The sequence below is a fragment of the Bombus vosnesenskii genome, unplaced genomic scaffold (assembly GCF_011952255.1).
Source record: "Bombus vosnesenskii isolate JDL3184/JDL3185 unplaced genomic scaffold, Bvos_JDL3184-5_v1.1 scf7180000016262, whole genome shotgun sequence".
NCBI lineage: Eukaryota > Metazoa > Arthropoda > Insecta > Hymenoptera > Apidae > Bombus > Bombus vosnesenskii.
In genome coordinates this window covers 1,677,344-1,699,654 of record NW_022884331.1, presented here as the reverse complement: position 1 = coordinate 1,699,654, position 22,311 = coordinate 1,677,344, and the positions used below count along the sequence as shown (strand labels likewise).

Sequence of the window (22,311 nt, the reverse complement as noted above, 5' to 3'; positions counted from 1 at the left end):
TTTTTACTTTATTGAAACAAAGTGAAAGAATTATGCAAATTTAGTAATTATATAGTTACAATCATATTTAATTTATATATGTACATTAAAATATAATTATATATATTATATTTTATATATAATATATATATATATTATATATATTATAATTATATATATATAAGTTTTACTATGAAACATTCATATTCTTTTTTTGATTAATTTTTCCAATCTTTTTATTCGCCCAGCTTCATGTTCTGGGCTATCTTGAATGATGTGACTCCTAGTGTCATGTGAAATATCTGTATTCTCAGGTTGCTTGAACTGTTCTAGTAATAGAACTTGTTCTGTCTTTTTCAAGCCCTACGAATTATTGAGATTTTAATATGACTGTTAAGTATTCTAAATGTTTATAAAAAGATTAGTTTACCTTCATATCCAAAATTTTTTGAAATTCTGGCGCTTGCAAATCTGGTAGACGTATTCTGCATTGTTTTACAAACTCTTTTGGAGATTCTATTGGTGACATCACAATTTTGAGTATCATTTCCGCACTTGCCATGCCTTTTACTACTACCTGTTTATAGTGAAATATATGTTTTGATACAAATCAATATATCAAATTAATATACAAATTAATGTGCTGACTAATTTATAAAAAGTTAATATATATCAGACGAAATTACTTTAGTATATGTCGCTGGTGCTTTCCTTTGAACTTGATATCCTGTTGATGGGAGGTCCAAAAGAGCAGTTTTCAACATATGTACATCTAATAGTAATTGTTCAGCGCCCACAGTATTTAAAGGTTTGCACTTATACAATTGCTGTACTAATTTTACTATAAAAGAACTGCAAAGAAATACATTTTTCATTAACTTCCTTAGTAAAACAAATTCACTTTTTGTTTCAGTTTTTACCTGGCAAACTTGACACAGAGTTGAGTAAAATACTTTCTGCACGAAGATAACTTATCTCTGATAGTAGGTATTGTTTGTCGAAGGTGTGCCACAATAGTATTAACATAATTACTTTGGTCACCAACAACCTCTATGGCACTCCATTGAACCTAAAAAATATTTGCATATCAATAACAGTGAACAAAATCAAACATGTAATATCGTGATATAATATATTTACAAGGAATGGATGATACAGATGTTAATCGGACAGAAAAAGACGATTGTTGTTCAACCTGAACTATTCACACCAAACGTACAGAAAACAGCACAACTAAATAATTAGATAACGACTCGACTTTCACAAAATGCCATCAACACTCTCTCGGCAACGCCACTCGCAAACTCTGCATTCGTCTTTTTCCTTTAGCGTCCCTTTGTCTATTTTCTTAGCCCCACCACGCACGTGCTCCGTAACCGCTCGTGGCCAGAGTCACGTAGGCCTTTTCGGCGTAACTATTCGATCGAAGGACCGACGATACATCGTTGGGCCTGTCGGTACTTCGACTTTCTCGCGACATTGTTTATAGTTCGCCCGATATCTCTTAGGCTTTTCGTCCACGATACTACACATATAACAAATATGAAACTGAATAAGTACCTTCGTCATTGCAGTTAATGCAGATTCACATGCAGACTCTAAATCTTGAACAAGTAGTTGTATACAATTCGATATAACACTGGAAAAGTTGTTATGAATAATATTAAAAAAATTAACTAAATATCGATAACCCGAAAAAGATATGTAAATAAGTATATACTTATGAAAAATATCTTGCTCCTGAGATAGATTAATCTTTTCTGAATAACATCTATCTGTTTTTTCTCTTAATTTTTCTTCCAATTGTTGTGTTGTTTCTAAGCAATATTCGGCCGTTGTTAGTATACTGAAAAATAACTTTGTGCAATTAACTTTTTTATAAATATTATGTTAATTAAAATGCCACCAATTAGCAAATTGTTACCAGCATATACGCGATTGCTCTTCTTTACTAAATCTTGTGCTTTCACCTTCCTTTAGAAAACTTTGAAAATTTTGTATAAAACCCGATGTTGATAGGTCTCGAAAATCACGTATACTACTCATACTGGTACCAATTCCTGTACCACCTCCGATTCTGAAATAAATTTTAATTATAAAAGGTCATAAATTTAATTAATTCAAATAAAAAGCGTGTACTCTACTTACTTAGGTAAATTATTTTGTAATATTTTAAGAGCATATTCTCGCAAATATTTTTGAAAAGTTTCAGCTAAACTCAACATAATCGAGCCAGTACTAAGTTGTGTACATTGCAACATGCACTTTTTATAAAATACAAACAGATCTGCGCAAGAGGATAACACGCTACTAGGACCTTCAATACCATCAAAATCTTTTGCACCAGGTGGTTGTGTTTTAGAATCTGATATAAATTTATCCATTAGATCTGCCAGATTACGATCCAGACTTTCTATATAGATGTTTAAGTATGGTTCAAAACATTTTCCTATAAGATTTGAAAATGGTGATGGTTTTGGCTTTTCGTTTTGTACCTGTTATATAATACAGTCGTTAGTATAAATGTTTAGTATAAATCTTAAGTAGAAGACAATTTTATACAAAATTCTTAAAAACCTGGTCATTTTGTTCAAACGGATTTCCTGGAACTTTATTATCAGTCGTGTCTGCAGTAGTAATCCTTTTATTTGTTATATCCACATTTTCCAAAGTAATACCACTAAATCTTTTTGTTAATAATGATTCAAAATTACTTGTTCTTTGAATTGCATAAAGTAATAGTTTTACATCTATTTCAGAACGTCTTTTATGCATTAACTTTGTAAGATCTTCTCTTGTAACATGACAAAATTGCACAGCAATTCGTTCAGAGATCTCCCAATCTTGCGGGAAGATTGTACCAAATTTTGACTCAAAATCAAGTAAATGCTTTTTTATCCATGCATAGCGCCGATCTATTTTATCTAACCATGCAAAATCTTGATTTTCATCAAAGAGATGTGCATATTCTTGTAATTGAATACCCACAAACCAAGTAAGTAGATCTTTCCTTGTAAAAAAGAATTAGTCATTACATTTGTGTTAAAACTATTTGAGTAACTAATCTTCTAATAAACATACTTACTTAACTTTAGGGTCCAATACGGATAACACTAAACAACCTTCTGTTAACTGACTAAAATATTTTGGATTTTGACCAGAAAATGCTTGTTTAAAATCTGCTGTAATTTGTTGAGCCAGTTCAATATGTATTTGACGTACCTTTATTTCAAAATGTTAATAAACATTATATATATATATTTTACTATTACTGCTATAAAAATTCATATATTACATACTTCATCAGACAATTGTTTCACTTGAGGTATATCCATATAACTACTAAAATGTTGCATCACCTCCATCACTGCTTGTAATGGTAAAACAATTTCACCATATTGTTTCTTTTGCGTTAATACTCTAAAGCAACAAGTAAATAACATTATAAAGTAATAATCACTAAATTACATGTGTTAACTATACTTTTTTTTAAGAAATTATTGTACATTACTTTAAAGTATCTACACCCTCTACGAGCATATGTAAATGATTTAAAGCTGTTATCGAGGCAGTGAGATTTCTTTTAGCAAAGTCCAGTTGTTTAATATCTCTTGTTATTTCCTTAACAACTTCTTCAGATTGTTCTGCTTTATCTTTGATATCTTTGATATGCACAAATAATTTTTTTATTACTTTCTGCGCATCTTCTAATGCTGCTTTTCCATCTTGACCTACATTTGTTTGTCCACGTACTACCGAACGAATTTCCTTGTCTATGTTACATATTTTTAATTCCATGTTATTTACTACATCGTCTATATTCGATAGAGATTGTTCGGTTGGGAATAATGAATTTATATAATCTACTACATTAAAGTTTGGTTGATCCAACGGATCTGTACTAGGTAAAACCTAAAAATTAAAAAATAACTTACTTAATATAAATTCATATAGATCACTAAAACAAAAAAAGAAAAAATAAATCGTAATACTTAACAAGATAAGAAAACGTTAACTGCTCACTTAGGATAGGAGTCAGTGTATATTTTGACAGTTATATGGTCAATCTAACCTGTTCGATCACATTCTGTACATTAGGTGGAAAGGTGTAAATAGTTGAATGTAAATCTTCTAATTCATCTTCCTCATGTCCTTCCATTTCTGTTTATGCTTCAATCTCAACTATACAACTCATACGTATTTCATTTTAAACGTATTTGTATGAGCATATGACAAGAAGATATATAAAATGTTTATACGAATACTTCAAACCCACAATATACAAGAGTAGAAAGGAATGAATTTTATACTATAAATGTCGCTCATTTGAATATTATTTTTACGCCTCGCAATACAACAGTTAATTATTTTTGTCATAAGTTCAAACAGTAAGGAGCCATCTAATGAATTTTGCATATATGTATAAATTAACATTAACAGATTATTTTATGACATTTATCATTTATATTTAATGTATTATAACTTGTTGTAATAGCTTAGTATCTAAAAAAGTTAGAAATAATTAATATTTTTATCGCTATAAAAGTAAATATTCAATAAAAGAACACATTGAAATAAAAAAATGGCACTATTTAGGTGGTTTTCACAATATTTTTATTTATCTGTTAACACTTATTTGATTCCTAACATTTAAAAATTTGTACAGAATAATAAAATATTGATATTATGAATATTATATTCATACATATATGTATATACAAATTTATCTTTTTCTGTTTCTTTTAATCGAATCTTTCAATTATAAATATACTATAAAAAATTATTAGGAAATATATACAAGTTATGTAGCATATTACTGTAAGTAATAATATTCTTTTCGCGATATTAATTTATCTCTTTGTCGTAGCAACTGTGTTAATTAAAATTGACGGCTCCACCTTATCATGAAGGTACCAAAGCGTTATTCATTTCGGTTTACACTTTGCATCGTTTATTTCATGGCTGACCCATTAGCAAATCCAACGCCGAAGATCGCTCGATAAGCGAAAAGGCAGCGAGTCTCCGCTCTATGTTTTATATTCTATGGGAGTTGGTGAAACGATCGAAAAGCTTGGTCAGTTGTAGCGCCGACTCAGCTCGAAGTTGTGTAGTTTAAAGGCACATCACTGTACAAAATAGACGCACGTTTTTTCCGTATTAAGTAACGTAGAGAGCAGTAAGATTTTGCGTAGAGACAACGCGAGAAAATTCATACGAGGATGCCACGCATTCAGTCAGCATACCGGGGGAAATTCGTATTCGTATATATTTTACAATTATTTTCATGTAAGTTGTACGCAATCGTGAACACCCACCCGGCCAGTTCATTCTGTTCTTGATAGTGAAAATTACCGATTGTTTTTCTATCGAAATTTTCAGTGTTATACAATGTTTCAAACTGAAAAGGAACTCAATCATCGAAATCAAGTTTCCTATTCTGAGAAATTTGCCCGATCGTTTTCGTTCTAAAACGTCTTATACGAAACATTCTAAGTCTTTTCAGAATTTGAATGAGAAAGTCATCTGTACTAGTGTTTCATTGACAGTATAAGAAAAACAAATAATCTAGTGAAATAAATGTACATCGATATACGTGACTTCATTTATGTAAAATATTATATATTTCGAATTTAGTCTAGACAATACGAATGTATTATCAGTGATTATGAGTGAAAAGATAACCAGGAGCAAGTTTAACTACTTATACGTCTAATAAATTTGGCTAAAAAGAACTTATTGTTAATTAATGAGAAATATTATTAGTTAGAGATTCTACCGAATTACGAAGTGTATAGATGTGTTTACATTCTTCGCGGTTTTTTTTTAAACTTTTCGTCATATATGTAACGTGTCACACGTATTAAATATTTTTCTTCAATTATTTAAATTATTATAACATTTCCTAAAATTCATTACGGCAGTTTACAAATGGAATTTGCTTGACATTTGTCTACTTTTCCAATTATGGGAAGACAGAAGCAGGATACAACAAGGAATCAAAAATGGCTCAGCATATGTTCAATCTCATTCAATCATTTCAACCAATAACAAAATGGCTATACTTATATCAAATTTTTTATTTACCTTAATATATTATAGATATATTTACCACTTTTTCGCCTCAAAAATAATAATTACAGAAGTAAAATAATTATGATCTTATATTATTATCAGGAAATATTGTTCAAATCTATCGTATTGCTTTTTGCAGATTTATGATAATTCTCGTAAATTATCACTGAAAACTAGAATTAAAATTAAAATACGTGACGAACCATTGAACGGATTCTCGTTTCTGCCATTTGCTCGCTTTTTCTTCCCTTTCGTTTCACGGTACACACAGAGGCGTTCCGGAAGGACTCTCGAGCTGCGAACTGCGAACGTTGTTCGGAAAAATTGATTTAAATCTGAAACGTGCGCGATCTAGGCGATTCGTATATACCATAAAACAATTACATTTTCGACGATTATTCATTGTTATATGCTGATTTCGAAATGTCTTAAAAATATCCGGAATAGCCTGCGCGCGTGTTAGTAACACGCGCTTTCAGTGATCGATACAGTAACACCTCCCAGCAACAGGGTACTGCCACAAGTAGTTATAGTCGACCGAAACCTCTCCATCCTTCCTTACGGTTACATTAAACCTTGCATATTTTCCGCGATGTCTCCCTTTTCACTTATCTATTCTTTAAAAATTTCTCCTTGGCTAACCCATTAGCATAATCTCGATCATTTATATGAAGTTCTAGACAAGCGACAATTGGATGAACGGAACGAAAAATTGACACGAATACGTTGGATCTACTTCTACAACGACCTAGATTTCACGAAGGAACTCGCTCGCATTAACAGACACTTGCCTTCCGGCACGCTAAATTGTATCGATTATCCAGTTATTAATTGTTGCCCGATGATGTAGTTCGGGGTAATTGTTACTCGACACATTAATAGCGAATCGTCGCAACGTTACACGGCACACGGTCCGAACGTTAACGCGATAACATATAAATTTGATCGTAACAGCTGTTTCATTAATTATAGGTGAAAGTTTATTGGTTACTTTGAAAGATATGACCCGGGATCCGAAATTTTTGTTCAATCTACAGTTGAAATTTTATAATTGAAGAGATAGATATTGCTAATCCCTTGCTTTATCATTTTTTCTGTATATCTATCTATATACATATTGTCGATCGTATGTATTAGGATTCCTAGTCTCTACATCTATTGGGAAGCTAATAAATTTTACTTCATTTAGTACTTTACATTGTATGGCGCGTGTGAAAATTAGGAGAAGAACACAATAAATCATATTTTCCATTTTCTACAGAGAAGCAGTTTCAAAATTCAGTAAATTATTTGATGCTGGGGTAAACACGTATGTTTCCACTTTCTCCATAATTTAAAAATATTGCACGCCTTGTATTAAAATATAGAAACGTTAAAATAAAAGAATAAAAAAAAAAATGTATTTATTCTGTAATATTTAAGTAATGTGAATGGAATTACAGATTTACCTATATTAAAATAACTAAAAAGGTAGAAGAAATGAAAAGCATTTAATTTGTATTAAACATCAGCATGATCAATGTTATAAATGTTTATACTGGAGAGCTGTCTCTGCTTTCTCACCTTTTATTGGTGAAAATAATAAGAAAAGTAATCATATTATCAATATTGCCGTAAAGACGCCAATGGAATACAAAGGATTAAATGCCGACAACGAGTTGAAATTGAATTTTCAGACGAATAGAAATCTTGTTACGTTTGCTCCTTAATTCACGCTGCGAGTGTAACTCGATATTATAAAGCAAGGGATTAATAAGAATTGTTAATTTCAACCAATAATAACATTTTTAAATGCATCATAGTTTGAGAATCGTTACAAAGTTTTTACAATAATTATGCTTTTTAAGATATGTCAAATTGTTTTCTCTTATCTATGTTCTAGTTATTTAATGTGTTTTTAAAACGTGATAAAGATTTAGACTACTATGGAGGACATTCGAATAATTTTAGATCTAAATTTCCTATGGATCACAATGCGGTGACAGTCGATGCATCAGAACGTTATCAGTTTATCAAAAATCGATCTTCAATCATGATCGTAATAAACTCGACGATAATGATGGCGGACCTGATCAGTTCGTTCTATCAAATTATTTTAAACTCTCCGAAAAAATGTCGTATCGTCGAGTTTATTTCTACTAATATAATAGAAAAATTATCTGAAACAACTAAAAATGAAACAAGAGGATTATTCGTTTTACTTTGCCTTATTTTTTGTATATATCTATTATAGATTTTGTACTATCGAAATATTTTTTAACCGTCATTATAATTGTGACCAGCTTTCATGAAACGCAGCCATTAATTATGATTTTAATAAACGTATAAAACGAGGAACACAAGATTCGTTTTAGCGGACGCAGCCGAGCACAATGTTTAAAGTTTTATGTCATGTTATTGAACGAGTAGAGTTTCCCGGTTTGTTGTCCCGAAAATAAATTAACGATTTTGTTATTGTCAACGATGTAATTAGGGGCGAGGGACAAGAAGGGCAAAACATTTTGTTGTTGAATCGTAACGAGGCAAGTTTCCCGTTATATCTGTTGCTACATGTACTTTTCACTACGTATAATAACGAGACATTTGAGATTCGTTAAACGAATTATTATCCATTCAAGCCCACCGCTATTATCATGTGAAATGTTCTTTTATCCTGCATGTGCTCTGTATCGTGTTTTTATCTGCATTTCAGCCATATTTCGCTTTAAAATACTCTACAATAATCTTCTTTTTTTCTGAAAACTGTTTGAATATGATCATATTTTATATTTTGATTATATTATATATATATGTATTATATATATATATATATATATATAGGGTTAGCAACTAAATGATCGCGTATTTTAAATAAGAAGGAAAATTCAAAATTTTTGCTTAAAAATATAACTTTAGGTATTGTCCGTTTTTGTCGATGACCTTTTGCCATCTTTCAAACAGTGTCATAACTTCTGATTTTTGCCAATAAAAAACTGAATTAAATGTGATTTTACAACATCAGCATCATTAAAAATTTTACCATTTAAGGAGTTCTGCATGGAACGAAATAAATGGTAATCTGGAGGCGCAAGGTCAAAGCTATATGGTGGATGTGACAACACATCCCAACCTAGTTCCAATAATTTTTGGCGAGTGACCAAAGATGTGCGGCGCCTTGCATTATCATGCTGGAAAACAACATCCTTACGATTTGCCAATTCTGGCCGCTTTTCTTCAACTGCATCGCTCAGTTTTGCGAGTCATTGAACGTACACGTTTGAATTAATCGTTTGGTTTCTTGGTAAAAGTTCAAAGTACAGAATTCCTTTATAATCCCACCAAACCAACAGCATAATCTCAGCTTTTGGTGTCGTTTGGGCTGGTTCATCTTGCATCACCCACGATCTTTTCAATTAACATTGTTATAAACTATCCACTTTTCGTCGCTAGTAATCAGTCGTTTCAGAAATGGATCAATTGCTAATGCGTTGCGTCAAATGAATTTCCTTAATCCGATGAGAGACCCATAAGTCGAGTTTCTTGACATAGCCAAGCTGTTTTAATTTTTTTTTTAATGCATGTATGCGATACATTGAGGTTGTCTGCAATCTCGCGCGTTGTGCTATGACGATCTGAATCGATAATGGCCTTGATATGAATCTCATCAACTTGAACTGGACGGCCAGATCGTTGAGCATTTTTCAGTGAAAAATCACCAGAACGAAATTTGGCAAACCCATTTTAACACTGCCTTTCTTTCAAGGCTTCATTCCCATATACGGCACACAACTTCTTGTGTGCTTGCGATGCGTTCTTGCCTTTTCGGTAATAATACAATAAAATATGTCTGAAATGCGCGTCTTGTTTTTCCATTTTTAAGTTGGGATAAAAACGAAACTAAATAACTAACCAATGCCATTTTTTACTAAATTAAAGGTGGAAGTCCAAACAACAAGGAAACAATATAGGTTAGATGCTTTGAACACGTTGACGAAACAAAAGAATGTGCTAAAACCACCTATTGACAAAATCTGCAATCACTTAGTTGCCAACCCAATATATACTAAATGTACCTCTAACGATATAGATATTTCGCAATGATAAAATATAATATTTTCATAATGAAAAGTACATAAATGAAATAAAAGTACGTTAAGGAATTCGTAATATAAAATGAAAAACTTTGAAATGTTCGATGAATCAAATGATGTATGCTCAATATTACTAAGTGGTAGAAATGACAAACGGGATGTTTTTATGAGACAGCAGATCTGTAACCATGTGGGATGATGTGAAATTATAATTATCTTGTAAAGGGGGAGAGAATGATATTTATTTGTTGGAATACTTCATATTTGTTTGAATATTTCATATATTTCATATATATTCGTTATTCAGCGGTATTGGATACTTTAACGGAAAAGCTCGGGAAATGGGATTATAATTATGCGATCAAAGGAAAAAGAAGCATAGAGATATGTAGTTGTCAAAATATTTGATAAATTTTATACTTTAATGAAAAAGATTGGAAAGTCAAATAATCATAAAAGCTACTTCCCTAGCGAGAAATTGTTATTCAAAAAGTAAAACGTCATCGGTGACTTTCAGATGCAACTTGCAAGGTGCATGTACGACTGATTGCACCCAACTACGTAACATACAACAGCACAGCTACTCTGCATTGCGATCATAATGTCCCAGATGCTGACTTGCATAAAGTCGAGTTCATGAAGGGTGACAAGAAGATATTACAATACATAAAGGATAGGGAACCGCCGTTCAAGGACTGGGAAGTAGAGGGCGCAAGCATGAAGGTGAGTTTTATACAATCAACATACGACTGGTCCTGGCTGTCTTCCAATTATGCAGTCTTTGAGCAATTGCGTAGTCATACTCATTGCATATGCTACTACCTGTATGATATGATATGATATTACCTGTAACCTTGAATTCTTGACGTTTTATGTGCGTATCGGCTCAACTTTTTATTTTATCATATTTTAAACGTTGATAAATGTATTGTTATTTATAATTTACTATCGCATCCGTGTTTTATGTTGTGTTTTAGTATTTTCTGGTAGATATAACTTTAAATTTTATTTCTCTTAAATGGATAAAATTTTATAATTTATTATGACATTTATCTTATACGAGGCGTTTAAATATTTTACGATACAACTTTTTTATTTCGTTCGTGTTAAATGAATTTTAAAATCTCTTGAAATTTACGGTTTTAAGTTTCCTCGTTTATCAATTTCGGGTCTGCATTAATTTATTTAAGGTTATTTAAAGTTTTGGCGAAAATAATAGACTTTATATCACTACACTTTATATCATATTTTATGTCATATTGATCTTCCGCTTCATATTATCGTTTTGTATTAAATAATTGTCTTTAGTTAATTAGTTTCCTTCAAATAAGCAGAAAATATGGAGAAACGGTCATTGATGATATCCGCTTACGAATATTATACATGAAAAAGTAATTCATTAATCTAATGCATTTAACGATTCCGTGATACTTTGATAGATGAGTACGTGTTCGAGTTACATACCGGCTTCCTGTGTATTCGTGTCTAGTATTGTTTAGAAATTTTTTGCCTTCTATCGGAACGTGTGATGCTGGAACTTTTCGAGTCTCCATTAATGTAATTGTCTGGAATTAATATTTTTATTTTGTTCGGATGAAAATGAAGTGTCAGTATCAAAATTAAAATCAATCTTGTCAACGATTATAATACTGATTTGATACTTTTAATACCTGCCTTATCGATCGAGTTTATCTATGCCGCCTTTCCCAGCGATTCACCGATATCGCATCAGGTCCGTTCACCAAATTTCAATCTCCTGCAGTTTGCAGCCTGACCTCGTGGTCGCGACTCGCGACTCGCGGCTCGCAGCTCGCGACTACGGTTCACCCCAGGTTCGTCCGTAACTGATTCCATTCTAGAGGTTTCCTGATTGATTTCGCGCCAGGTTCATTCTCGCGAACAAAAATTCGTTCACGTATTTGCTAACACATTGCAATCGTCTTTTGCGCTATTCGAAGCTCGTGCTCGTAACTCGTAACGAGGTTATATCGTTACATCCATCGTCGTGTCAGTGCCAATATGAAAGCGAAAAGAAAGAGTATGCAAAAAGCTTAAAAGAAAATTATGCGTAAAAAATATTTAGAATTTTAAAATTTATCTTATGAAATAAATCAAAATAAAAATATTCCGTTCAATGTATTTAGGTATTCGTTTTTGGAGACCTATATATTTGACTGGATAATAAATAATTTTTGTGTATCGTCACAATTGAAAGAGGTACATACAATACATGTAGGATATATGTTTAAGTAGCTATTTCTGGATAAAACATCCTGTAGGTCTTTTTATTGAATAAGGTCATATAATTATTTTAGCTTATCTAGTCTTTTGTGCGTAGTCTTGTAATGCGTGATAAGTAATAAGTAACGAGTAACGAGGTCATATCGTTACTGTTATTTTTTAGTATCTAAAACATTAAAAGTTTTTTTATTTTCTTTTATATCAATGTATAAGTATACATAGAGTACTAAAAGCATGTTATCATTATCATTATTATTATTATTATTATTACTGCTGTTAATACAGAAATACACGAACATTCTCATTGATGAAAGTAGACTATCTTCTGCACCATTTAATGGATCAAAATTACAATGGCCGTCATGGTCAGTAAAGTTCAACGAACATGCATATATCGTTAATGTGTCGATGCATTGGGGTTCTATAGTACATACCTCGTCTGATCTAAAAATAAATCATTCAACGAACCCGTCTGGCTTCTTTTTTAATACTTTAATCCATATAGGTCTGAACTTGAGTCTAGATTAACAACCGTATCACGCTCGAAAACGCATTTCGCTGCAATCGAATCGAACGGTTTTGAGAAAATTGTTGATTTACTCTATTTGAATGTTCGATTTAATCTGTTTGAGTAACACTAGTTTAATGTGCAATCACATGGACAAAGACGCGTAATAGATTTCAGTTACAATGAGTTGCACCTAGACTTAAAAACCTTTTCTTGGAAAAGGGCAAGAATTCAATTTTTTATTTAAAGATTATTGTTTAAAGTATTTGTGTTTGTTTAAAGGCATTAATTACGATTAATGATTATTGTAATATTTTTGCGGAGAAAATAATTAATGTAAAGAACTTTTTTTATTTAAAAAATTGAATGTATATAATATTTTGACGTTAAAAAATCTTTATCATTTATCAGATTTTTATGGGTACCTATGAGAAAACTGTTTGCAATATATAAAAAGGACTATTTTTTTCTTATTATAAGTATGATAATAATCGCGTCATTTCGCCTTTCTAAGTTTAAATGTAATAAGATGACTCTTAAGCCGTTTGCTCCATAATTATATAGAAACGAAAAGTTTTTTCAAGTATCCATTTGTAGCAGATACCTCGATGTGGTTAATAGATAATTTCGTTTCTTTTAACCTACAATTACATATAAGCAGTGTTTGTAACAGGCTTTCGTTAGTAGTTGATAGGTAAATTATAGTTAATTATATAGCTATTTTTATATGAATATCGTCGTTGTCTTTCTTGTAACTTGCATGTCGCTTTCCGTTTCACTCCCATGTTCCACTACATATCGTCTTACTCTACTTGCACGGTTAGATTATTGTACAATATGTGTCTGATCAGATATAGCGTTATTCCACTTATACGTTCTACGGTCAGCATATATATATGTACAATATAAATGTGTAATTAATTCAGGCTCGTTCGTTTATTCTTGCGTGAAAAGACCTATTTAGTACTGTTTTCATTCGATTTCTCTCTTGATATATTACTTTTTAAAGATGTCGTATCGTTTTTTCATGGGTTAATTCAAAAGAAAGAGAACAAGGCAGGAGGATATGATTGAAACGACTGAAACGAGAAAAAGGCCATCGTTTAAAATAATCAGAAAGTAATTGATTTCATCGATCATATCGATTTCGACGGACAAATGAATAAATAAAGAAATAAGACAAATATATCAAGATCCACTTAACCGAATTGTTGTATCGAATATTCATGTTTTTCATCTATTACGAGCAACGTAACAAAATTAATGCTTGACGATATACATATGTATGTACAAGTACATATAAACTATATTTGTCGAAAGGACGATGAATGAGCTACTTGATATACTAACTTTCTGACTCTTTCCCCTATATCCACAAATGCAAAACTTTTATCCGATAAAATCAACATGAAATGTCAGAGTCGTGTATTGTCAAAATTATGCGAGACTGGTTTATATGTTATATTATCAACGTGATTACTCACACATTTATTATATTAGATATATTAATGAATTATAATAGACACAAAAATACAGTCATATGTATTTTATTGTGTCTTATAATTTGTGAATTGTAAGCGTTAAATAAAACTGGGATACGTTTGATGTTACTTTTCGTGCTGATTCAGATGATAAACAAAATGTCGTATTAAAATAAGTATCATATGAAAAATTGTTGATAAACTAAATATCATATAACTATCTTTTAAAAAGTATTGTATACCTACATAAATACATATATTTAAAAAATGTGATAGTTGAAGAGATATCGATAAAACTTGTTTATTTTGACCCATTTTTACATAACTAAATAAAAATTAGTGTCTGAAGTTGTACATAGTTGTATAAAATATAAATAATTTTTTCTAATTACCTGAAGAGAATTTGAATAAATAGATATTCTCTTATGTGTGTCAGTTATCGACTTTATTTGCAGAAGCTGTAGGTAGAATTTCGGAACTTTCTGGTATTACTAAGCGATATTTTATGAAGACAACTTTGACAAACAGAATCTATAATTTCTATTCTTCATCCTATTCTTTAAAAGTTCAAACTATAAAAAAGAAATAACTATTTGAAGAGTTTTATTTTCTATTTCTCTTAATTATAATAAATTACTTTTGTCACAAAAGCAAGCATTATTTTTTGTCAGAACAAAAGAAACGCAATCGATAATGTTAGATTAATTTACTCCAATTAAAACATATCGTAATTATAAACATATCGACAAAAATTTATAGTCTTTGTTAATGCAATATTCTTTTAATGAATTTTAAGAATATTCTATACCAAATATCAAAGATTAATTTGAGCACAATTTCATTGAGACTAACAATGGACTAACTTGTAAATTATTTTATAAGAGACACGAGATTCCTATAATAAGTATAAAAGAAACGGCATGGCTATAATTATACGTAGAACGACGGTTCACATCGGTGTTTCAAGTTCACTGCATGTTCAGTGTTCAATGTTCAATGTTCAATGTTTAACTCATGCTTCGTGAAAACGATTTACTTTGCGTTACGAACCGCGTCGTGTTTGAAACATCAAGAGTAACATAGAAAAAGTGGTCATTAAACGCGTATCTTCTCAGTGTTCTGTTTACTCTTTACTCTGCTCCCTCTGTCTCTGACATATATGCATAGCCTTCTACACTCTACACTTTACGTCTACATAGTATACCCCGTGAACGTTGCTGAACTTTGCACTTCAGGACTCATGAACCTGGTAACTTGAATGCCCGTAAGGATCAAACAGAATTATCCTCTTTTAGCCATGAAAAGAGGAACTAGGAGTTTAATGGTTGTTACGATTATTTAATATTCGAAAACGTTATTTAATACCTGATTGATTTTTATGCTTCTAAAACAGCCTTTTACAAACGTTAATTACCATTCTCTTCCTTTCTCTTCTTTAATACAACACACGTTCATGCATTTTCAGGATATAACAAGAAGTGAGGGTAAAATAAAATCAGAGCTATGAGGTAAATGCTCATGTTTCTATAGCATAACAGGGCTGCAATTAGAAAAAACGTACATTTAATCCCTTCTTTAACTGTAACACATTGTAAAAAGAATGCGAAACGAAGGTTTGTTACATTCTTTGATAAAACTATTTTACTTTAATTGGGATAATTTATAAAAAGGCGTTTACAAGAAAATAAATAGAATATTATTTAGGAACACGTTTTTCAACAACATTCTTCAAACAAGATGATTGCAATTATAAAATTCTAATTGTAAGATACGATTCTTTCGAATACAGGGTGGTTGGTAACTGGTGGTACAAGCGGAAAGGGGGTGATTCTACGCGAAAAAAGAAGTCGAAAATATAGAATAACAATTTTTCGTTTGAGGCTTTGTTTTCGAGAAAATCGACTTTGAATTTTCGCTCGGTACGCGTGCACTTTATCACGTCTCGTTATAACCGATCTCACTGTAGATCGTTGTCTCGATGGATATTATCGCAGTTTAAGTTTGTTTTTGCCGTAACGGAAAATTAGGAATACATAATGAAATAATATGAAGTAATCATACAGTTTATTATTACAAAAATTGCTGAAAATATTGCCCATTCTTCCGAACACATACTTCTGCTCTTCTAATTAAATTTCTATGAACACTTTCTAACGTATTCGATTGTTTTAAAGTATGACAGGCTACAATAATCTTTTCTTTCAATTGCTCGCAATTTGCGATTTCTTCAGAATAGACAATTGATTTAATGTGGCTCCATAAATAAAAGTCAAGCGGAGTTAAGTCAGGAGAGCGTGGTGGCCAAGCTATTGTTCCAGCACGACCAATCCAGCCTTGGTAATGTTGGTTTAAAAAATTTCTCACATGAAGACTAAAATGTGGCGGTGCATCGTCTTGTTGAAAAATTAAACTTCCTCTAGTTCTCAGCGGTACATCTTCTAATAATTCCGGTAGTTTGTTTTATAAGAAATCGAAATATGCTGCTGACGTTACATTTCCCTCGAAAAAATATGGCCTAATAATTAGATGTCCGATTATGCCAGCCCAGACATTTACGTTCCATCTTGCTTGAAAATGTGTTTCAAGAATAGAGTGAGGGTTCTCATTTTGCCAATTATGCATGTTATGGACATTGAACATGCCGTCCCTTGTAAATTTCGCTTCATCGGTCCATACAATTTTTAACAGAAATTCTGCATCGTTGGCATGCTGTTGAAGCAACCAATGACAAAATGCCTTTCGCGAAATCTTATCACGAGGCATGAGTCCTTGTACTCTGGTGATATGATAAGCATGTAAGTTGTTTTCGTGTAGAATTCGAAGAATCGTGAAGCACCTAAAATTATACCGCAAAGAAAGGTTTTTTGCACTTATGCCAGGATGTTCCAAAACGTCCTTTAGTATTTGCTCTTCAACATTTACACTAACGCGTCGTCGACGACCACCATGTCGTCTAAGTTTTTCAAAAGAGCCATATTCGCCGAAGGCTTCTGCTCTTTGAATAACACGTCTGTCAGGATGTCGACGATTGGGATACCGGTGTCTGTAATGATCAGCTGCGGCTGATGCGTTACCACCACACGCAACTAACGAATTATCATGTCCGTACATGGTATTCCCGATTGCTGTATGTAGACATGATGGTAGACTAATAGGTACTGACAGTGGATAGCGATAAAAGTCGGATAGTAAGTTAATAGGTAGGAAAACACTTCAGTCACATTGGAAGTGTTTATCAACATAACGTTAATCGAGACAACGATCTACAGTGAGATCCGTTATAACGAGACGTGATAAAGTGCACGCGTACCGAGCGAAAATTCAAAGTCGATTTTCTCGAAAACAAAGCCTCAAACGAAAAATTGTTATTCTATATTTTCGACTTCTTTTTTCGCGTAGAATCACCCCCTTTTCGCTTGTACCAATCATCCTGTATATACATATATAGATACCTTTAGAATTCTATACATTTAGTTTTATGTGAAAAATATTTTTTCATTTAAATTTGAAATTAAGTATGTGCTTTGTCACCTACTTGAATATTTAAAAAATGTAAATAACATTAGATTTAGGTAGAATAATATCAATGAATCTAAACTACTATAATTACATAATCTAGTATTTGTTTCTTATTATACACAGTCGTTTGTCATTAATTTTTGAAAGGCTTATATCTTCGAATATATCGGGCTATTGTCTTTTTCAAATATTTATGTTGAAGTGGTCACCACTTCTAAGAAAACTCTATATCTGGTCTTTTTAGTTTTCTGAAGCACTGAAGTCATCGACAGCGTATAGTGAATAGACTGGGACGAAGGCAGACCATAGATAGTAGACAGGCGACGATGGCTTCAGGGTTTTCAGTTATAGGGTAACACTGGTAGTGTGCGGATCGGGACCAGCACAAATTATATTTCTACTTGTACTTACACTTCTGTATTAAAATATATTTTCTACTTTACAATTTATCCACGCGTTCCTCTGTTCATACATCTAATAACCTCAACAATTTATTTATTAAGTATGTATATATCTAGCCACAAATAAGGGAACTTGAAAATTTCGAAAAAGTTGGGGACTTTGCAAAAATGTAGTTTAAATGGCGTCAACGATTTAATCACTTTTTGTTGTTATAAACAGAGGATTTATGGAGACAAAACCATTCCTCGAAACAATTGCAAATTCTTAATATGTAGTAAATATTTACGAAACCACGTAAGATATAAAAAAGAAATTGTAATCACAATTGTTTCATGCTCTATATTATGGTGGTAAAGAATTTTTAAAAGACCCTTCTTTTTCAAAATTTACTCATATCGTCTTTAATATTTTATAAGAAATTTTTAAAACCATATACATAGATGTCGGTATGTATAATACGTAGATACATACATATAATACATACACATATGGATATTACAAAATTTTTAGAATAGCCAAAATCAATCTTTCGTTTAAGAAAGCGTACTGTAATGAGTGATACGGTTTATTCGCTGGAACAGGAAATGATTTCGCTATTACTGTCACGTTGGAATTACATTGCTACAAAGTTTCAAACTTTCCTAGAGTTTTGAGTTACCGAATTTCTCTTGCAAGTGATATAAAAATCTGAAAATTAAGAAAAATATACTGACAATATTTTTACCTATATTCCTGACTTATAATAATTCGCAAAAGATCGTTCAACGAAAACACGTGAAATATTATTTATTAACAGGTGTTCTAAGAGCGCATCCATTATATTTTTTAATAAAGGCTGTTGTTACGAATTTCGTACTTAAAAACACTCCGTTAGTTATAATAATCCGTAAAAAGATAGCGAATGAAAAATTGTGCAAAATATTGTTTAGTTATAGCTCAACTGCAACGCGTTCGTTGTGTTTCGTCGTTAAAGAATATACAGTATACACTTCCAGCCCGTTATCCAATCTTGTTTTACGCTCTCTTATATTACTTCATTTTTCGTGACCGTTATTCTATAGTTTACAGTCTACAATCTACGGAAACCAAACTCGTTTCGACATACGCTTACACGACGAGAACGTTGTAAAACAAAAATTTTTCTATGCGCGAATCTACGTGTAAGCGTCCTCGTGACCTGGAATTAAATAAAACATCGCTTTTTATTGGGACGAAACCACGAAGGCGTCGCCAGAGGAAATTGAAACACGGTATTAACGATAGTCTGTATTATGTCGAGAGACAATATCGAGATGGACTTTCTTAACCAGTGGCCGATACCACGTGAAACAACCTGCATCGCAACATGCGACGTTAATAAAAATATAACACGATACCCTCGATTCGTGACATATCCCGTCAGAGTATATCCAAGCGTTGTCAGATTAAAGAACATGAAGTAAAAAATAATAGGGTATAATGAAAATACATTCTTTTTAGATATCTGATCATTCCATACTTAAACGATGCCATACTTATATATATTATAAATTGTGTATACATATAATGGCTCACGAACATGTTCCAATATTAAACACAGGAAATTTATATGAATATATTATGTACATTATACGAAATTTGTGGCAATTTCTGTAGCACTGTAATATGATACAACTATCATGATTGTAATAGGGAAGTTGCAAAACAATTCGAAAATGTATATGAAAGTTTATAAGACATTTATTGCAAATATACACTTAGTGAAAAATTAGTATACAGCATGAATTGTAGCCTCACTAAATATTGTGGTTTGTTAATATAGTGCATAATTAACTATTCAAATACGTTGGTAAATTTTGTGAAGTGTATGTTTCCAGTAAATAGTCTGTAGCTTCTATATACGTACATTTCTAAATGTGTTTCAAAGATCAATATAATTACGATAGTCGTATCGTGTTACAGGATTAATAAAATTTCAAAATTATTTAAATTTATTATATGTGTACACACGTATACTTTCGTGAGTCATAGTATATAACGTGGCATGTAAAAATATCAATGTTATCGTATTTGTTGATGAACGGTGTATTATTTATTGCTTTTTCACACGACATTCCTCCTTTTTAATCATTTTTTAACTCTTCTCTTGAAAGCTTGTGAAAATTAAACACTTTTTTATTCTTTATAACATTTTGTCCTTATCAAATTACATATTTTGTCGTCAAATAAATAAAAGTTTATTCATGTTAGGTATAGAAAATAAAGTGGATGACGGAACAAATTCCAACTGTATTTTATTCTACATATGTAATGTCGTTTCTACTCTGTGTGACTGACCACTGACACGATGGAACAGACTTTCCGGTTCATTAATATTGAACATTTCTCTATTGATGTTATTTGTAATTCTCTTAATTAGTGATTATGTATACGAGTTGCGGCAGTTACTATTCGATCCTACTTTAGCGATTCCAAATGCAAAATGCAAAATGCAAAATAGAGAAAGATACTACTTATAAAATGGCTTGATACGAGTATATACGAGTGCAGGCGCTCACGAGAATATAATATTTGAACATTTATAAATATTTATAAGTATCTGAACCTCTTATAAATTTAGATATTTATATGACACTTGTAATTTTTTCATATGGGTAAGATCTATATGAAATGCAGTGCAGTCCTTTTAGCTTTCTACTTGATTCATCTGTAATTTTACAACACCATATAGATAACAATTTTTCTCTTTTCTACATTTCATTCCTTTTCTTTCAACGCCTACACGATCAAAGAACAGACGTTTGATCAATTTCTGAGGAATCGATACACAAACGTTCCTTTCATTTTCAACCATGCTTTCGCACGCAAGAGGCACTGATAAAGGCAGTGGTATAATGGCGAAGGATTTGAGTTTGAACGAGTACACGGAAACAGTGGTCGCGTTTTATTTATTTTATTTAATAGAAATTTTTTATCACCTACTAGCACTAAAACACCGTTTGTTTACAGCGCTTTGAAAATGGCACGACAATCAAATTAGAGAATGTCCGTTACGAGGCATCCGGCTCGTATAGCTGTGAAGTTTCGATGTCGATTCCTATTTATAGCCAGATTTCGGAAAGCGTTCCAATGGAAGTTATAGGTAAGAGAAGATAAATATCTACATTTATATATCTTTATATATATCATAATATTTGAAACTCGCCATGACGCTGCTGTAGCGTTATCAGTTATAATCTACAATTTATGTTACGACTATGATGATACAGTATAATTTTTTATAAATGAAGGATTCAGCCAAAGAGCGATATAACTGTGTCTTAAAAAAAAAAAAATGAGATAAATCCAAGGAACAATGTATAATCTTGGTAAACACCAATTACTAAATAGTAATTTCTAGAGAATGTTGTATAGTTATTTACAATATCCATCTCACCCATCTCGATGATTTCTGAGTATGTGTAGAAATCACCGTTTTGAACCACTTTTTCCTATACATATAATTTGCAATATAAAGAAACTTATTCGTTAGATACCATTATTTATCATACCATATTAATCTCATTATGATACTATTTCAAGCCGAATCAAACGTTGGAAAAGATGCAAACGAAACAAAAAATTATATGGTACTCTTTATTCGCATTTCTATTCGTCTCATCCTCCAACGCTAGTGCAACAGATCGAAGCTCATTCTCTGCCCATTGTCTTCTGTTCGATCTTTTCACGTAGGTTCGCATTGTTTGCTATAAATACACATTGTTTACTGAAATAAGTAAGTTGCAACCACTATACTGACGCGGCATTTTACTCCAACATGTTGAGAAAGATGCTAAACTCGTTAAATAGGTAAAATTTTATGCTTATCGTTTGTGCAAAAGTAAAAGAAATTTCGAAAAATTCGTCTTTTCCGGTTTGCAACCTGCTACTATTAATAACACTCCTTTCTTTTATTACAATACGAAATATTATACTAAGCTGCAGCAAAAATTTTTGCGGACGTCGTAGCATAAATTTCTTCGACATACTCATGTTGTATATTACAACAAATGCTAAGTGA

At 31.7% G+C, this 22,311-nt stretch overlaps 2 protein-coding genes across 2 annotated transcripts in view; one reads left to right on the top strand and one right to left on the bottom strand.

Annotated features, from left to right (window-relative positions):
* Positions 1–151: 151 nt before the first annotated feature.
* On the bottom strand, positions 152–4,461 carry LOC117241959 (vacuolar protein sorting-associated protein 53 homolog). The gene is made up of 13 exons (XM_033508266.1): positions 4,052–4,461; positions 3,491–3,891; positions 3,279–3,399; positions 3,065–3,201; positions 2,557–2,989; positions 2,128–2,474; positions 1,904–2,056; positions 1,700–1,825; positions 1,540–1,618; positions 900–1,048; positions 666–831; positions 410–556; positions 152–342 (listed from the first exon to the last, which is right to left on the bottom strand). The coding sequence occupies exons 1-13, from the start codon at positions 4,136–4,138 to the stop codon at positions 181–183; spliced, it is 2,508 nt and encodes an 835-aa protein (XP_033364157.1). The 5' UTR covers positions 4,139–4,461; the 3' UTR covers positions 152–180.
* Positions 4,462–5,044: 583 nt separating this feature from the next.
* The window catches only part of LOC117241960, a 32,976-nt gene continuing 15,709 nt past the window's right edge, over positions 5,045–22,311 (top strand). Inside the window, exons 1-3 of the mRNA XM_033508267.1 lie at positions 5,045–5,265; positions 10,639–10,844; positions 21,261–21,393. Coding sequence (XP_033364158.1) covers positions 5,199–5,265; positions 10,639–10,844; positions 21,261–21,393 — 406 coding nt within the window. The 5' untranslated portion in view covers positions 5,045–5,198. The remainder of the gene's footprint in view (positions 5,266–10,638; positions 10,845–21,260; positions 21,394–22,311) is intronic.

What these genes read in the sequence shown, in the direction of transcription:
- LOC117241959 (XM_033508266.1), bottom strand. Translation starts at nt 4,138, where the DNA reads ATGGAAGGACATGAGGAAGATGAATTAGAAGATTTACATTCAACTATT. An exon ending in CGTTTGAACAAAATGACCAG is followed by an intron (nt 2,475 to 2,556) that starts GTTTTTAAGAAT and finishes ATTATATAACAG; the next exon opens with GTACAAAACGAAAAGCCAAA. An exon ending in CTCTGTGTCAAGTTTGCCAG is followed by an intron (nt 832 to 899) that starts GTAAAAACTGAA and finishes ATTTCTTTGCAG; the next exon opens with TTCTTTTATAGTAAAATTAG.